The sequence below is a fragment of the Lycium barbarum genome, chromosome 6 (assembly GCF_019175385.1).
Source record: "Lycium barbarum isolate Lr01 chromosome 6, ASM1917538v2, whole genome shotgun sequence".
NCBI lineage: Eukaryota > Viridiplantae > Streptophyta > Magnoliopsida > Solanales > Solanaceae > Lycium > Lycium barbarum.
In genome coordinates, this window is record NC_083342.1 from 6933257 (window position 1) to 6952391 (window position 19135).

The following is a 19135-nucleotide window of genomic DNA, read 5'->3' on the forward strand; positions in this document are numbered from 1 at the left end:
TGGAAAATACAGAATTTCAATATAATTGTCAAATGTTGTTTGCTTATTTTTTGACACAGCTTTTGGGGTTTTAAGTGCCCTGACTTTTGGATTTTTAGATTAGTAACGGTTCGTTTCTTTAATAGTGGTCCAATTATGTAGAGATGAGGAAAGAGATTATAAGCCTTAATTTTAGGAATGATGCTGCAATTAAGGAACTGGTATGATGAAACAAATCGAAAAATATTATATTGGTGATTTATTCAATAATTTAAATTAAATTTCTTACTCAATCAAAAAAATTATATTGTTTAATTTAAACTCTTTTTTTTTCCCTCCCCTAGAAGCTCCCGCCTTTGCTCCCTTGGTGACTCGAATTTGCAACCTTCGAGTTGAAAGTGGAGGGCGCTTACCATCTAAGTAACCCTCTCTTGTCTAAACTCATTTGTTTAATTTGAAATGAGAGAGGTTTTTTTTTTTTTTTTTGCACTAATATGATGCAAAAAAATAAATATAGATGCTTGGCTTGAGAATACTTGAAAATCCATTCTTAAAAATATATATATATATATATATATATATATATAGTATTTTTATGTTTTTTTTCTTTTCTAATTTTGGTTCGACTTACTAATTCTTCTTGGTGTCTCATAAGATATAATTTATGCAGCACATTATCGATGAACAAGTGCAAATAACTTACTATTACTCAAATTAATATTTGAATCAACACTTAAACGTGATGACATAACAACTCCTTTAGATCGCACTACAATCAATTTTTTTTCTTTAAAATCTAATATATATTTTTTGCCTTTTTTCTCTCAACCCAATAAGCTTTAACAATTTTATTAAAGGAAAAAGAATTGGACATAACAGAAATGTAATTTAAATATTCAATGGATGGAATTCGCAACTTGTGCTGCCACTTCTTTTATTCTGTTTTTTTCCTTTTCTGTTTTACTCCTCATTTAACTATTTTTCTTACGCAATAAAAGATAACTCTAGACAAAATGGAGTTTGCTATCTAATGAAAAAAAAAAAAAATCAAATACCTACATATTTGTATTTAACATATAACAGAGTAAGAGAATTATGGATTAAACCTCCCACACACACTTCTATGTATGCAAAGGTGACAATGTTTTCCTTATAATTTTTTCTTTCTTTCTTTTATAAAAAATGTAATAATGAAAAATTCATATAATGTAAGCTCTAACTCTAAATTATTGACAAAAATTATATAAAAAATACTACAATCTTCCACAATCGTGCGAGGCGCAGGTTGATACACTAGTATCATATCAGGTATGGATAAATGAGTCCGGAACCAAAATGACTCAACAAAAAACCAAGTGAACCCTCAGGGGTTGGCCTGGTGGCAATTGACTTGAGCCTTGGGGTGCTCCCTTTCAAGGTCTCAAGTTCGAAACCCACTGGGTGCAAACAATTTCTGAGGGCCATCGGACCAGGTAAAACCTGAATTAACCGTGGTGCACTTGCGGGAAACTCCTTGCCGAGGGCCTGTGCACCCCCGGGATTAGTTGGGGCTCTAAGAGACCCGGACACCCGGTGCTTAATCAAAAAAAAAAAAAAAAACCAAGTGAACCAAAATACCCCAACAAAAAAAAAGTTACAAAACTACCTTTAGCGCAGTAAAATACTGCGCTAAAGCAGTTCACGGAGACGGAGCGAAGTTTTTTTTTTTTTTTTTTTGCATAGCGCAGTAAAATACTGCGCTATAGCGAGCACTAAAAAAAATTTTGGCAAACTTTTTTTTTTTTGCAACACTTAGTGTGTTTTTTCATACTTTGACCAATGATTAGTCGTGTGTCAAGACTCCGAAACGTCAATGTTTTATATAGAACCTGATTTTTTTCCTGCGTACAATAATGTAGGCTCAATACATTAAGGATACATAGACGTTCGGATCGTCATTTTAGGGGTTGAAAAGGTGTCCGAAGTAAGTTTTGTTTGAAAAAACTTAGTGTTTGACTGTAAGGTTATTTTAGTCAACTTTATATGTCGAGAAAATTAGTCAGCTTTATTTTCAAAAATTGAAACCACAGAAGTGAAATTGACATTCACAGCTGCATTACCCCGGGATTTTTACGTTGAAATCTATTGTGTTTCATCATATTATAAGTAAATAAAACTGAAAATTTCACACCAATTTGGAGGAAAATTGAAATTGAATGGCATAAAAGGTGTTTTTTTTTTTTTAAATCGGCTCGGCCGGTTTGTCCGCATAAATCTCGAAAAAATACCCAAAATAAAAAAAAAATCGCGTAAATTGGACGTCCGAGCACAAAGTTATGACCATCTAAAGTTTGATCACTTTACAACTAATTTTTCTTCCTATATTTTTTAGAATTATATTTATATTCAAAATAAAGTTATCTCTTGATTAAAAAATAACATACTTAAATCAAAATCTTAAAAAATAAAACACCCTAAAGTTTCCAAACAAAACTTACTTCGGGTACCTTTTCAACCCCTAAAATGACTATCCGAACGTCTACGTATCCTTGATGTAGTGAGCTACATTACTGTACGCAGAAAAAATATCAGGTTCTATATAAAATATTGACGTTTCGGAGTCTTGACACACGACTAATCGTTGGTCAAAGTATAGAAAAAACACTAAGTTTTTTCAAACAAAACTTACTTCGGGCACCTTTTCAACCCCTAAAATGACTATCCGAACGTCTACGTATCCTTGATGTATTGGGCCTACATTATTGTACGCAGAAAAAAATATCAGGTTCTATATAAAATATTGACGTTTCGAAGTCTTGACACACGACTAATCATTGGTTGTATGGAAAAAAAACACTAAGTTTTTTCAAACAAAACTTCCTTCGGGCACCTTTTCAACCCCTAAAATGACGATCCGAACGTCTACGTATCCTTGATGTATTGAGCCTACATTATTGTACGCAGAAAAAAAATATCAGGTTCCATATAAAATATTGACGTTTCAGAGTCTTGACACACGACTAATCATTGGTCAAAGTATGAAAAAACAAACTAAGTGTTGCAAAAAAAAAAGTTTACCAAATTTTTTTTTTAGTGCTCGCTATAGCACAGTATTTTAATGCGCTATGCAAAAAAAAAAAAAAAATTTTAGCGCAGTGAAATACTGCGCTAAAGCAGTTAACGGCTCTGTCTCTGTTAACTGCTTTAGCGCAGTATTTTACTGTGCTAAAGATAGTTTTGTAACTTTTTTTTTATTGGGGTATTTTGGTTCACTTGATTTTTTATTGAGTCATTTTGGTTTCGGACTCTGGATAAATATACTAGATTCAAGTCCCTTCTCTTTCTAATAAAGTAATATTACTGATTAATGAAATTGCTATTGCTCATCAGATCTTCATAACGGTAAATTTTAGAAGCTTTTCTAGGGAATATGCTTCACATCTTCATCTGCTTTACTGCTTATTTTTATTAGAGTACACCAACTAGAGTAGAATATTTGTTGACTTTGAAATTCATCCTTACCACGTGGACTATATTTTGGGGACCAATTTACAATATGGAGAAGTTCTGTACATGTCATGTTTTTTTTTTATTAATGCTGGTATAAATGAGGGTTGACAGTGATGGATTTGTGCCACCAATACCGGCACCAGAGCCAGAATTTTTATTAAAAATTTTCAAATTATAAAAAATAAACACACGAAGAAATCAAAAGGATTTAATATTTATTACTTATATAGTATATATTACAAATAATTTTAATCTTGTATGTATCATGTAACTTTCCAGTGAAAGAAAGTTTAGATGAACCCTTTTTGTGACGCCCTTAATGAAGGGAGAGCTGATGAGGTCGGGCCAAGTACGATTGAGGGGCTTCTAGGCCGGCAAATTGAGCTTCTGAAAATGAGATGCACATGACATCTTAGGCGAATCCTACATCAGAATGAGAGAGGAAAGTGAAGTAGTTTATAAGTCATAACTCAATTCACATAGTTTATGCGCTGTTGAGGCTTGATGTGGTGCAAGTAGAAAGATAAATTTGTGTCGTCTAAGCCTAAAGCGGAAAATACGTGCTACGAGCTTAGGTCGTGACATCTTTGTGCACCCAGCTCTGCCACTAATCACCAAAGATTGTGATCGCGTAATAAATATATGTTTTTTAATAAGGATATTTTGAATTCCTGCTTTGAAAATGAAATAACCTTTAATAGCAAGTGTTTCATCCTTAACTTCCCGATACAAATTTGATTAGTTGGATTATAAAACGGATATGAAGTTATGAACATTGAATTAAAAAGCCCAAAAGAAAAAGAAAAACAAGAGGCAAGTGGATTTGTGAATCACAACGTGATGGGTGGATTTAAGGAGCAAAAGGCACATGGTTCTGAGCAACTGCCACAATTCAGAAATATGAATATTAGACCGTACTCACCTCGTTTTCCACAATTTTAAGTAGTGTATATATACATACATTTTCTTTGGAAATTGCCCTTCAAACCTAAAAAGAATGCTAATTTGAGTAGCTCAGTTTATTAGTCAACTATAGTGGTACCCAATTAAGTAAGAGCCAGTTTGGATTGGCTCATAAGTTGCTGAAAACAACTTATAAGCTGTTTTTAGCTTTTTTAAGTGTTTAACTGGCTAACTTAAAGTCATTTTGTACTTAAAATAAGCCAAAAAAAATAATTGAGCCCGTTTGGCTTAGCTTATCTAAAAAAGCTTATAAGCTGAAAACAACTTATAAGTAAAAAAAAAATAAGTTGAACTACCCTAACTTATTTTTTTTTAGCTTATAAGCTGTTTTCAGCTTATAAGCTGCTTTTTTTAAGCCCATCCAAACAGGCTCTAAGTTTAGTTTGTAATTTTCTTTTCATTCTTTTTTTCTCTCATTTTCTTTGCTAATGAATACTTCAATTTCAAAAGGATACATTAAAAGCAATTATTCAGAAATACCATGAGATTATGGTAAACTGATGTACATATTTATACTACATTCGGTCCATATTGTATGTCTTTAAGGGGTCGTTTGGTGTGAAGGATAAACAAAAATAGTCTCGGGATAAAATTTTAGTGCCTTCTTATACCATGTTTGGTTGAAATTAAAATCTGGAATAACTAATCCCGGGATTAGTTATCCCAGGATTGTAGCCTTATTTTATCCCACCTTGAGGGTGGAAGAACTAATCCCGGGATTAGTTATCCCGGGATAAGTTGTTTCCCAACCAAACGAGCCCTAAGGGATCATTTGTTACGAGGTACATGGGATCATTAATTTTCGGATTAAATTTGAGATGAGTTTATCTCAAGTTTGGTTAGGGATAAAATCATGGTATAACTAATCCCAATACTATTGTGATATTTTTATCCCTGTGAGATGGTGGGATAACAATTTCGGAATAACTCATCCCGGGATAACTTGTTCCCCAACCAAACGACTCGTAAAGGTTTCGCATGCCCCTTGCATAATACTCACATTAAGTTACGCGAAATTTATTATTATTTTATATGAATATAATATAGAATAATAATACATGCATTAGTAATATATATGAATTCAATTATTTAAACACACAAATACTAAAAAGTATTCTTTCTGTTTTCCATTTGGTGTTTGTTGGCCACTTTGGCCCCCAACTAATTAATCTGAATTTGCTTCAAAAAGTTTGCGGAAGGATAAAACGTTCCCTACTAAATGTAACTGTATTACCAAGGCTTAAAACTAAATTTCTTTTTAAAATAAGTAATTCATGTACAATAATTTCTTTTATTGATCACTACGTAATAATGTTTTTTATTAATCACCGCAGAAAATTCCATTTGTTATAATTTCCACATACCTAGTATGTGAACCAAACGATCTCTTAGTTAATATTACTCATGCAACCGTTCACATTGGTTGTACTATTATGTAAAAATGTCTGGTAAAACATTGTTAGTTTGAGAATTCTCATTTTTGCAATAATGTCATCCTTTTCTTGGCAAGAAGAATGCTTGGTGAATTTTCCCTATCCAAGTAAGGTACAAATGTCAAAAGAAAGAGTACACTACAGATAAAAATGAAAAAGAGAAGCATTGCACTTTTATTAGCAATGCTTAATAACAAATTTCCACAGTATAGTTCTTTGTCCCATGCCATGTTTCTCTTTATGCTCACCATTTTCTTTGAATTCCATATATGCCCTACAAAAAGTTATTAGGGAAAGCTTTGTAAATGCAATAACCATCCTTTTTCCCCATTTTGACACCATAGTTTATTAAGAATTAGAGACGGAATCAAGATTTAAGATTATGAATTTCTTCAATAACTTTAAGTTAATATACAATAATAATTGAGTGCATATTTAAATATTCACAAATATTTATTTAATTATTAACATATATTTTACTCCATCCGGATAAAAAAGTGTCCACTTAGCCATTTGCACACCCCTTAAGAAAATGCTACTAACTCCTAGACAAATATAGGTAATTTGACTAAACCGCCTTTAATTAAATAGGTATTGAAATTTGATCACATATCACTTAATAGGGCCAAATCTGGAATAAGGTTAACTCTTTCTTAATTTAGGGCCTGTTTGGAAAGCCACCCAGGTAATTGGAATTGGGTGTAATTACACAGTTTGACCAAGTAATTACACAGTTAGGTGGGAATTGGGTGTAATGGAAAGGGTGTAATTACACTCTCCAATTCTCAAGGGGGGGGGGGGGGGGGGGGGGGGGGGGGGCGTTGAGAATCGGGTGTAATTACACCCTGTAATTACAGGGTTACTATTTTGTTTGTTTCTTTTTTGTTTATTTTAATTTACTTTTATTTCTATTATTTTAATTTTTTTTTATTTCTACAATTTTGATTTCTTTTTTATTTTTTAAAATGTATTTTTCTTTTTATATTATTTATTTTTCATTTCCTTTCTTCTCATTCCAAATCTTTACTTCTTGTGGTTCCATGTAATTGCTCGTATGTAATTACTCGTACTTTTTTTAATCTTTTTATTTTATTCATTTAGCATAAACCGTGTTATTATTCTCATTTTTAAAACTACACCTCTTAATATTGAAAATAATAAGTCATTAACAAACTTGACATATAACGAGTGACGTTATTAAATTAGAATTTCGTTGTGAGGTTATAGGCTTATATTTTCCCTTTCTTTTGAATTATTTACTTAAGTTACGTTAGCACTTACTAATTATGTAATGTTGGAATTTGACATAAGAGCATTATGTTAAACTTTTTCTTTTGGATTTTGAATTTAGGTTATATTTTCAATTTTAAGTTATTTTCTTTCACATTGCATGTTGTTTATTTTTCACTTATATTTGATGGATTTTTTGTGTCAAACATTTGAATAATGTTATGGCATTATATTTATAAATATTTTTTTTTTGTCAAACATTCAATCCATGACGTTCTCACAAAAAATCATGATGTTCTCACAAAGAAGGTCTTCTTTAAAGTTTTATAATTAATTAAAATTAAATATTATTAATTGAAAAATATATGTCAATTATTTTTTACAATATTAGTTACAAATATATGATTATTAATTAATATATTTTCAAGAAACAATGTGTTATTGAATAACTAATTTAATATCATTGATAAAGGCACATATTTTTAAAATATTAATTTTAACTTTTTTATAATTAAATTTTATTTTTAAATTAAACTAATTATACTTGTGCAACTAAACAGCACGCTTGTAATTACGCTGTAATTACATTATGACTAACAAATAGGTCGTTGTAATTACACTACTGTGTAATTACTAGGCTGTGTAATTACTACCCTTGTAATTACACCAATTCTAATTACCAGGTGACTTTCCAAACAAACCCTTAATAAGTGGACACTCTTTTTTACGAAAAAAAAAAAGGTTAAGTGGACACCGTGTATATTGTACATCCATCTTACTATGTGACTATGTGAGAGAGAAAGATTAGAGCAGACAGAGAGACAAATTAGTTGGAAGTTGTACTAGCTCAGTTGCAACTAAACCTACCACCATAACCTGATTAAACTGATAAACCAACTTTAATCAATGAAACACTTTACCTTATTATACTGAAATAATTAATTAATTAATTTATAGATGCTCCTCCACACATGCATTCATAGTTGATAACTGTGACAACTGTTTTTGCAGATCAACCCCTTTTTCTTGAACAAAATAAAGAACCAATTACTATACTATATAGTACTAACAATAATATAGTTTAAAAAAAATTAGGAGCAGTACATCACACACTCTCATAAGATCAACCCCTTTTTCTTCTTTTCACCTAATAAAAATGTTCTTCTACATTTGAATTCTCAAATACTCAAAACCCCATTCTTGAATAAAAAACCAATCTTTATGTGTTTTGTGTTTATGGGCATCAAAGTTATTTGTTTCTTTGGGAATTGATCTGCAAAGATTAAAACTTTAGTGTTTTGACTGATAAAGAAAATGGTTTGACTGATTTTTACATTCTTGGAATATTTTTTGTTGGATTTGTTTGAGTGTTTTTAGTAAGTAATGGAATCAAGAATGGATCATTATGAGATCATGGAACAAATTGGGCGTGGAGCATTTGGTGCTGCTATTCTAGTTAATCACAAGCAAGAAAGAAAGAAGTAAGTAAAATTTTTTTTTTTAAAAACTTGAATGTTTATAAAGATTTGAATTTGATGAAAGTTTTGATTTTGTTTCTTGAATTTTTTTTTTTTGTGGGGTTTGTTGAATTAATAGGTATGTGCTAAAAAAGATTCGATTAGCTCGACAAACGGAACGTTGCAGGAGATCTGCTCATCAAGAGGTAGTACATTGTGTTGTTTTTTCAATTTTATTTTGGTCATTGTTTTTGCCTTTTGTGCATTACTTCTTTATGGAACTGTATTGCCCGGACTCTCCAAAAGTGTTATCGCATTGTGTCAGATTCTCGTATCCGACACGCACCTGTCGACATTTTTGAAGAGTCCGAGGAACATACTTCTGGAGTTACTAATAGCCTGTTTCACCAAGCGTTAGGAAGCCAAAAGTGTTTACTTTATAGAGTTAGAGGTGTTTGTCCAGGCTTTTGAGTAATTGCAGAAGTTGGTTTTCCGAAGTTCGGAAAAAGTAGTTTTTCCAAGGAAACACTTCTGGAACCTTAGCCAAGCACAAATTATTGCTCTAATATTAGCAAAGTGCTTTTCAAATTGATTAGTTAAACACAAACTACTGCTCTCCAAAATATATTTTTCAAAAAGCACTCTTGATGAAAAGCACATTTCAAAATAAGCAGATTTTGGAAGTTGCCATAAATAAGGATACAGAAATTTTGGTGCTGGAAGAAGAAGAGATGTTCTTTAGCTAAAAATGTTGAACATGATGGCTTTTTTGTCCTGAATAGTATATGCTCAGATAGAGTGTGATGAAGTAGTAAAGATTTTCTTTAGCTTAGTTTTTTTTTGAATATGATGGTTTTTTGTCCTGAATAGTTTATTTCCTTCAACTATTGAGTTTGACGTTCACTTCTATTTGGTTTGAGAGTGGAATCTCCTTCTCTCTCTCTCTCTCTTTTTTTTTTTTTTTTTTTTTTTCTGATTTTACCACCTGATTCCTTGTGTATCTTCTGTTTTCCATTGAGAGTGTTTTCGTATCACTTAATAAAGATTACACATCTGTAATTCACACTATGCTTGCGAATTTAAATGAATCTTCAAGCAGTATACATGGATTCCTCGCTCGATTTGATCTCTAAATTCTTATGTTTTTCTATTTGTTCTCCATTTTGTCTCTATCATATACATTTTTCATTTCAATATGTTCTCCTCTTGGATCTTGCTGCTTATTTGGTGCATGAGACTCTTTTATCTATGTAAATTAATGCAAATGCATAGCTATTTAAAAATCTTGAACGAAATTTTATTGCAACTTGCATTGTGCAGATGGCACTAATTGCTCGGCTTCAACACCCATATATTGTCGAATTCAAGGAAGCATGGGTAGAGAAGGGCTGCTATGTTTGCATTGTTACCGGCTATTGTGAAGGTGGTGATATGTAAGTCTCTTAGGAACTTTTCATTTTTCATTAATTTAACTGCTAAACTTAAGTTTTGACGATGCCTATTTTGATAGGGCTGAACTGATGAAAAAAGCAAATGGGCAATATTTTCCAGAGGAGGTATGTTGACTATATATTTTAGTTTATCATTTCACAAGGACATGTTTATTATACATCTAAATTGTACACTACAGATAGCAAAGCAAATGTATATCTAATTTACGAGTATAAATTTCAGTTAGTTGCCATTTTCGGGTGTCTCATCCTTCAAGGAAATGTTCACAATGCAGAAACTTCTGAAGTGGTTCACTCAAATACTGTTGGCTGTGGAATATCTGCATTCAAATTTTGTACTGCACCGTGACCTTAAAGTGCGTATCTTATTCTGTTAATATTATTTTATTTATTTCTGTCTCCAATCTATTTTTTGAGGTAATTTCTGCACCCTTCTGTGGCAGTGCTCAAACATCTTTCTGACCAAGGAACACAACGTTCGCCTCGGTAATACCAATATTTTTGTTCTTTTATTGCATAGAGATGAATGTATTAGATTTTTTCTGATGTAGGCCTGCATAATTTTCGTTCCTTATACTTTTTTTCTCCAGGGGATTTTGGCCTTGCGAAAACGTTGAACGCTGATGACTTGGCTTCTTCAGTATGTATCTGATACTCGGTGCTTTTCTTTGTCATTTGCACCTAAGCTACGTAGCTCAAACTAGTTTCTATATTCTTTCTTTAAATGAAATGTAGGATACAGTATGGAACGGGTGAATCAAGTTGGTATTTTAATGCTTCTGGTTAATTACTTACATTGTAAAAGTTAATCTGACAAAATACAGATTCATCGGTTTATATCCCTTATATTGTTAATAATTGGCATAGACTCATTTCAATCATATTTCAGCATCTTATTTCCACCTCTTTTGAATTTTCTTTACTCAACCCTGATCCATTTTTAGAAGCTTAAACTTCCAATCTGACCGTCTATTCCATAGAAGGAAAGAATTATCTTGAAACATGCCCATTATGGAACATGTTCAAGATATATTCAGTATACGTGAATCCGAACGAAAGTACGAAACAATGAGAAACTATTAGGAAATACTCCTTGGTATTTATTGATGATGTCCTCTGTGCCCAACACGTGTCATTTTGGATCATATATGGGCAACGGACTTGCATGATGATTTAGCCCAATCTGTGCTATATTGTGCCTAAATAAAACTTGGCATTTTGTTCTAAATATTTTTCCACTTAGCAAAGACATAGAGCAAATGGGAACCAAGGACGCGAACACTCAGGAGCATTACATTGGGGATGGACCTAGCCCGTCCCCACCTGGATGGCCAAAGAAAAAATAACAAGAAATAACGGAAGATCTCACTTGATAGAACTGGTTGACAAGAACTTCCAGTGGAAGAAATGTCTTCAGTAAGCTGATAGTGTTGTTCTATATTCCAGGTAGTTGGAACTCCCAATTACATGTGCCCGGAACTTCTCACGGATATCCCATACGGTTTTAAATCAGATATTTGGTCCCTAGGTATGTTAACCGTTTACTTCATCCAGGTTCAAGTGCATTATCTCAAGCAATTTTACTTTGCAAATGGTATCAAATTGTATGGAAGTTGTTATGTGTGCATGTTCATTTGCAATAATTTTGGGAAGATACAAACCTCTGTATGTCATATGTTACCACGCCTTTCATTTCATAAAGTTATCTTTTTTCCCAATTTTGAGGATTCTGGTTTTTTGTGGCATTAATCTCGTGTTTATTTGATATATATATATATACACACACACACACACACACACACATATATATATATATATATATATATATATATATATATATATATATATATATATATATATATATATATACACATATATATATATCGTGTCATTGTGGGCTTCTTCTATGTCTTAAATCCATTCATTTCTTGACCAGGCTGCTGTATGTATGAAATGGCTGCTCATCGTCCTGCATTTAAAGCATTTGTAAGACTTCTTGAATTTGTTTCTGTTAGCTCCATTTCAATTCCTCCAATATATAATGAAATGGAAACTGACCTTATTTTTTATCTTTATTGATTAATTTACGTACGGAAGCTTAAAAACTGAATCTGCATATGTAGAGACCTTGGGATGGGAAGTGCCCTTTGTAAGTTAGCGAGTTCAAGTGACAAGCAAATCCAAATTCCAACTATATTGTTGAACTGTCCTACTTATATTGAGAACTCAGCTTAGACTCCTAATACGTTAAAATTTTATCTCTAACTAAAGGATTAAGATAAAGTCAAATCGAAGTAATAAGAATAAACGAATAATTTCATAATGATAAAGGACAAATATTCTTTCTCAAAAAAATGGTAAAGGATAAAATATAGTCCGGAAAGCTCTAATATCTAGATGATAACTATGAAACTAACTGTAAAATAATCTGAAATAGCAATAGTTCATCATCTTCTATTGCAAAAACCATCCAAATCTCTTAGAAGCTGCATGAGAAGATCTTCCAACATGCTGGACTTATGGTCGGAAGACGTACAAACATGTTTGTTTGATGGTACTATTTCTATATTTAACTTGATTTAGGTCGAGAAACTTTTCCACATAGAGGTTTCAACTACTTAAAGCGAGAGTGCGTCCAAAAATTGAGAAGAGTGCCACTAATGTTGTGGTGAAGGAGGCCTACTATGAGTATATTGGATTTAGTAACTGGTGAAATACCAAACTAGACAAAATTTCGGTGAACTATTGGAGCTATCAGTGTGATTGATCAATGATTTACTGTGGCCTAATCTTTAAAACAGTTAACGCTGAATGATGTGGTGAGTCTTGGTTGTAGGAGCAAATAAGTGAAATTTCATCTCATATATTCGCCTTAGTGTATGTTTGTTTCCTCAAAATGAGAACCTTTTGCTATTTATACTGAATTTGACACTTTATAGTTAATACACTTTATAATGATTCAGGACATGGCAGGACTGATAAGCAAAATTAACAGATCATGCATTGGTCCATTGCCACCTTGTTATTCTCCGTCCTTGTAAGTCAAGCCTTCGTTTTGCGAGCATAATTTTTTTTTTTTGTGCTAAAGCTTCTACTCATAGGTGCTTAATTGATTATTTGTGTGTAAATATTTAGTCATGTTTTAGGAGACAATTTTTTTTTTTTTTTTTTTTTTGAAACTGGTAACTATTGTATATATTTATATATAAAAGTGGGCATCACAGTACATGGGTTGTACTGAAACCATATTTACAATTGTAATTCAGAAGCTAAACTGATCTACCTCATATTGAATCTAGCACATCAATTATGGTAGCCGTATCATCTGAAAATATCTGTTTACAGCAAAAACATAATAGCAAAAGACAATTCAGTTTGATCTTTTTTTTTTTTTTTTTTTTTTTCTGAGAAACTGGTACTGGAAAATTCAGTTTGATCTTCTGCATACTATTCTCTATATTTGCAAAACATCTTGAATTCCTCTCCTTCCAGATTGTCCACCAGATGCAAGCAGGGACAATTCTCCATCTACTTATGTTCTTTGCCACAGACCCTGCTTCCTCCCAACTCTGTAAAGCTTCTGTAATCTTTCCAGGCATGATCCAGGATATGCCTTTAAGGTTAAAGAAAATTCTCCACAGCTGTTCAGTCACTTCACAATGTAGGCATAGATGGTTAACTGTCTCTGCTTTATCTCCACACAAAAAACACTTGGGACACAATGTTATCTGTCTTTACGTTAAGTTTTCCTTGGTCAGGACAGCTTCCTTTTGCCAAGAGCCACAGGAGACAATTTTTCTTCTTCTTTCCTTGTGACTGTTAATGTTCTGCAATGGTCCCATTATCCACCGAGTTTAGAACCGTACGCGACTGGCCCTTGAGGATTTCTCAGTTATCAAAGAAAATTGTTGTGCAGTGGTCTATCTTGTCCTTCCTCGTGACACATGACAATTTCTTTACGTTTGAAACAAATGTAAATACTTCGAGATACTAGAATTGGAAATCACGTGTACTCATATTCTTTATGGAAGATTTAACCTGTTCAAGTTATCATGGAGGTGAATTTCCTTAGGAATTCCATCAATCATTTTCTGGAGAGGCCCTAGAATATCAAATCGAGATTTCGGGAAATTGGGTACAGTGGCGGAGCCACATAGAGCCGAGGTGGTTCGGCGGAAAAAAACACTGTTTTTACAAGGTTAAAATTATTTTTTATGTATATATAGTAGATGTTGAACCCCCTTAAGCTTCTTCCTATGTTTACTTTTTTATATTTTGAACCCCCTCGGCGGAAATCCTGGCTCCGCCACTGTTTGGGTAATTGAAAAGTTGTCAGTTCATTACGTTAGAGTTAACATTTGTTTTTTATCTCATTAGTTGCATTATGTTTCATGGGCTTATCTTATGACTTATTTGATTAAATGTTTGTTGGAAATGTAAGGCAGCAACTTGGTTTCACTTCATTGTTGGTTACTCTATTACTCAGACTAACCCATGCAAATTACACTTTGAGAAGCTAAATTGAAGAATTTTGTATCATTCCATCTTTCTTCTTCTCTCTTTAGTGAGCACTGATATGGTTTGTACGTATGATAGTATCGCAATGCAAATTACACTTTGAGAAGCTAAAATTGAAGAATTTTGTATCATTCCTATCTTTTTTCTTCTCTCTTTAGTTAGCGCTGATATGGTTTGTACGTATGATAGTATCGCAATGCATAGATACTACACTTAAAGTTTTTCAATTTTCAGCGGACAACATATCCAAGTCTCAATCTTGACATTGTGAATGCCCTTTTCTTCTGTTATATGCTTATTTAAGATGGTGCATTTCATTGTCATTATATTTTATTTGGATATTGTTTTCACTTTCCCAGAAAAACTGTTATTCGAGGAATGCTGAGGAAGAGCCCCGAGCATCGGCCTACTGTAAGCTTACAAAACTTGAAATTAAACTATTGTGCCAGAATGTCATGTCATTTGTCTAAACCTCAATATTTTCAGGCATCGGAACTCCTGAAGCACCCATATTTGCAGCCTTATGTGGATCAGTACCGACCATCCTTTAGTCCTCCTCCATTAAGTTCTCCTGAAAAGCCTCTCACTGCTGGTCATGACTCCAGAAAGAATATGGCGGAAAGCCAAAGTAGTACTAGTTCATCCAGTGATAAAGATAGGTCGAAGTCAACCGAGAAGAACTTGCAGGAAGTGGCTTGCAATGATGACCATAAAGGCAGCAACATGGATGTTGCCTTTGTTGATCATGAAGACTTTGAGCAACATTATTCTAGTGAGGAACATCACGAAGCCGATGCTTCTCTGGAAGATGCAGAGGACTATGACTCTAAGAATATTTCGCATGAAGAGAAAAAATGTGATACAGAAGCTAAGCAACCGACAACTATAAAAAATATTATGTTGGCTTTGAAAGAGGGAAAAGTGAGAGAACATTGTTCTCCAATGAGAGGCGGGAAGGCGAAGGTCGGTGGTACTGGTGCAAACAAAACTAACATTGAAGCATCACCGAAAGTTCAAAAACCGAATTCACCTACTCCTACCTCTAAATATAATGGACAGATGCCATCTCCTGCATCAAAGCAGAATCAAGGAATTCATACTTTGAAGAATCAGGTATCAAGTCCCTAATCTCTTATCTTGACTAGCGCTTGACTAGAGTTTGATAATATGCACAGCCTTTGCCCCAGTTTATGTGTCATTCCTTTCTTTTTAGTCAGTCCCAAAAAGAATGACGCCTTTCTATATTTACTAACAATTTAACTTTGTGCCATACAAATATCTATTGGCTTATTTTAGGCCACAAGTTTCAAAAGTCTTCTTTTCATTCTTATACTCTGTGTCGAGTCAAACACCTTCACATAAATTGGGACTGAGGGAGTATATTTTAATTACCTTTTCCTTGCAGTTGCCTACCGCTGAGTCCACCCCGAAGACTAAACCAAGAAACGAGGGAATCTCTCCCTCTGGCACAATAAGACAAGTCGTCGATGATAGGTTACCTACAAGGCCAAGACAGAGAACCCCACCTAACCTGACTAAGCAACCGTCGTTTTCTGGAAGGCTACTGCAAGTGGATCATGATGCCCTGAATACCGCGAACAATGATGTAAAGTGTGGTCCAAATAACCAGTCGCATGACCCTGAAAGGATTCCTAATTCTTCTCCTGATGGCTATCATATACACGCTACAGAGAACGGTCCTGAAGGAATTCCTAATTCTTATCCTGATGGTAGTCATATACATGCGAAAAAGATACTTTCTCGAAAGGTTTCATCAGGAACTTCAAAAGGAACGCAAACAGAGAGCAGCAATTCTGCTTCTTCTTCAGTGTCGATCCAAGGATTTGAACTTTGTGATGATGCAACAGATCATTTTATTAACTTGTCCGAACAAACACGTGGAAGCCATGAACAAGCTGCTGAAACCGAAACCGTAGGATCAACACCTTCCTTTTCAGTTACTACATCATCACACTCAGATACTGCTTATAGTTCAAGGGGAAACCAGGACAATAACCAGAAATTTGAAGCACGCTCCATTGAAAATTTTGAGGAGAATCATAGAAGCTTGGGCCTTGGTGCTTGTGAAGAGAGATCAAGTTCATATGTAGCTGTGGATACTGCGTCTCCGCGCTTGATAGAGACTGCTCTTTTTGAGGGTGATTCCATAGCAAGCAAGCCTGATACCGTGTCTGATATTTTGCATCTGATGAACCCCAGTTTAATAGCCTGTGGTGACGACAAGTCTATGGCAAGGTCGTCATCCTCCACACCAAAAAGTGTCTCTCCTGCTACTCCACTCGTTTCCTCGAGCCAAAACAATCTTCTCCACTCTAACCTTACTTCAAAAGCCGATGGCGATGGCAAGCTTTTTCCCAAGGAACTCTTTTCCTCAACACCCGAAAGTGCCTCCCCTTCCACCTCTCCTATTTCAGCCAGCCAAAACAAGGGAAGTGTTCCACCGAATGTGGTTCTTGAAAAAGCAGCTTCGTCTCAGCTCAAACCAGCTTTTGATGATATCATACATGTCATAAGGCACAGTAGTTTCCGAGTGGGTATTGAGCAACCAGTGATTGACGATTTGGAGAGAAATGTTGATGTTGGGAAACTTATGAATGTGGTAAGAGATGAGCTTGATAGAAATCTAGGGTCTCCTATTGCTTCCAAATCGTCTACTTCTGGATCGATGAGTGTTAAATCCAATATATCGGATAGTGTCCATAATAAGGAAATGGATGTTAGAAACCCGAGCAGTCCCAACTCTTCAGGTCTAGATTTAGTTTCTTCAGAACCAACAAAGACCAACGCAACACTCGTGGAGGAGGAAAGACCAGTAAAGGAAATATTAGATGTCAAATCTTTTAGGCAGAGAGCCGAGGCACTTGAAGGGCTGTTAGAATTATCGGCTGACTTGTTGGAGAATAACAGATTAGAAGAGCTCTCTGTTGTTCTTAAACCATTCGGGAAGGACAAGGTGTCGCCGAGGGAGACAGCTATCTGGTTGGCTAAGAGTCTAAAAGGAATGATGCTCGACGATTCTGCACGTAATTCATGATCCATTATGCAGATTGAATGTTCATCAATTTCATTAGTGTATCTCTACACTTTGTAGCTTTTTACTTTTTAAATCTTCAACTTCCAATTGAGTCTTTTGGCCTTTAGTATGTTAGCTATTCTTTCTTTCTAGTAATTGTAAATAGAGAGCAGACAAATCTGAACAATTTTTTGTTCGCGAAATGTAAGAATGTCTTGTAACATTACCTTTTACTTACTGTTATCACGATTTTGATATGTTGTACTCTGCTGTAATTTTTTATGCATAAACTTTTAATTCTCGTCACTTAGTTCTAATGTATTAGATATATTTACTCGTACCCTGCTCCAGCTACAATCATTCATAAATTGAGAACGATAAGTAGATTATCATCTAAAAATAAACTACTTTTAGAGGATTCCATACACATCAGACATCATTTTTAAAAAGTCAAAGTAACATAGCTTCAAGTAGCTTGACAAGTTAATGAGACAAGCTTTTGCTGCTTGGTCATTCTGTTTTATAATACACCAATTGTTTCAATCATGTCCTTTGTTCCTAATGATGTTTTAAATGGATCCATTAAGCAACACCACAAAAGAATAAATGTAGCACATATAATTGATGTCTCTTGAAATAAATTATTTTTCTTCTTTTTGGAAGAAAATGTTAATAGTTCACCTGTCACACAGATGTTACAGCTGAGTTGGATCTCAAGAAATTCCAAAAGTCTAAATTTAAATAAAATCCATAGATAAATAAATAAATAATGGTTAAAAAAAAATAATCTAAAACAAGGATAAAAAAGTCTTTGTTCAATTTTTTAATATTTTTGTACAATTTAAATTTTTGGAGAGCTTTTAGTTTTTCGGAATTTGCATATCACAAAGAGAGGGAAAAAATGTAATTGCAAATTTAATTTTAATCTTAATTTTAGGTCCGGGCTTAGCACGGGCCAAATCACACTAATTTTCTTATAAACAGATTAAGAAAGAAGATATGTGGCATAAATTGGTTACGGAGGAGATTAGTGGAAATCAGACGTTATATTAATAGTGATTAATTTAGTATAATACACAGTTGCATATTACATATATTTAAAACCAAATGGCATGAAAAAGTTTTCCTATGCTACTAAGTAAGGGTGTTAACCGGTTGGAACCGGAACCGGTTATGGAACCGGTTAGGAAACCGGCCGGTTCCGGTTCCAAAACCGGAACCGCCTAACCGGTTCCGGTTTAACCGGTTCCGGTTTACCGGTTTTAAACCTCAAACCGGAACCGGTCCGGTTTGGAGTGATTAAAATCTATTTTTTTTTTGTTTTTTGTATTATATATATATATTATAGTATTTATTTGTATATTGTAGCTATATTTTCATATGTTATACAACTTTATAATTAAAGTTTAAATATTTACTGACTAACAGCCTAACAGCAAGTCAACAATACAGAATAGTGTTTTTCGTATACATATATATGTATAACTTACATATACTTATATATATGTATAACTTAATATACTATATATACTTATATATATGTATAACTTAATATATATACTATATATATATATACATATC

At 33.6% G+C, this 19135-nt stretch overlaps 1 protein-coding gene across 1 annotated transcript; it reads left to right on the forward strand.

Moving 5' to 3' along the window:
• Positions 1–7948: 7948 nt before the first annotated feature.
• Positions 7949–17824, forward strand: LOC132600645 (serine/threonine-protein kinase Nek5-like). Its single transcript, XM_060313950.1, has 13 exons — positions 7949–8575; positions 8691–8757; positions 9872–9984; positions 10062–10107; positions 10278–10358; positions 10446–10488; positions 10593–10642; positions 11449–11530; positions 11939–11988; positions 12966–13039; positions 14880–14931; positions 15007–15633; positions 15926–17824. The coding sequence occupies exons 1-13, from the start codon at positions 8478–8480 to the stop codon at positions 17573–17575; spliced, it is 3033 nt and encodes a 1010-aa protein (XP_060169933.1). The 5' UTR covers positions 7949–8477; the 3' UTR covers positions 17576–17824.
• The last annotated feature ends 1311 nt before the right edge of the window (positions 17825–19135 follow it).

Excerpts from the sequence above, each read along its gene's own strand:
- LOC132600645 (XM_060313950.1), top strand. The coding sequence starts at position 8,478 with ATGGAATCAAGAATGGATCATTATGAGATCATGGAACAAATTGGGCGT. Across the intron at positions 10,359-10,445 it reads TACTGCACCGTGACCTTAAA|TGCTCAAACATCTTTCTGAC; the intron begins GTGCGTATCTTA and ends CTTCTGTGGCAG. Across the intron at positions 13,040-14,879 it reads CCTTGTTATTCTCCGTCCTT|AAAAACTGTTATTCGAGGAA; the intron begins GTAAGTCAAGCC and ends TCACTTTCCCAG.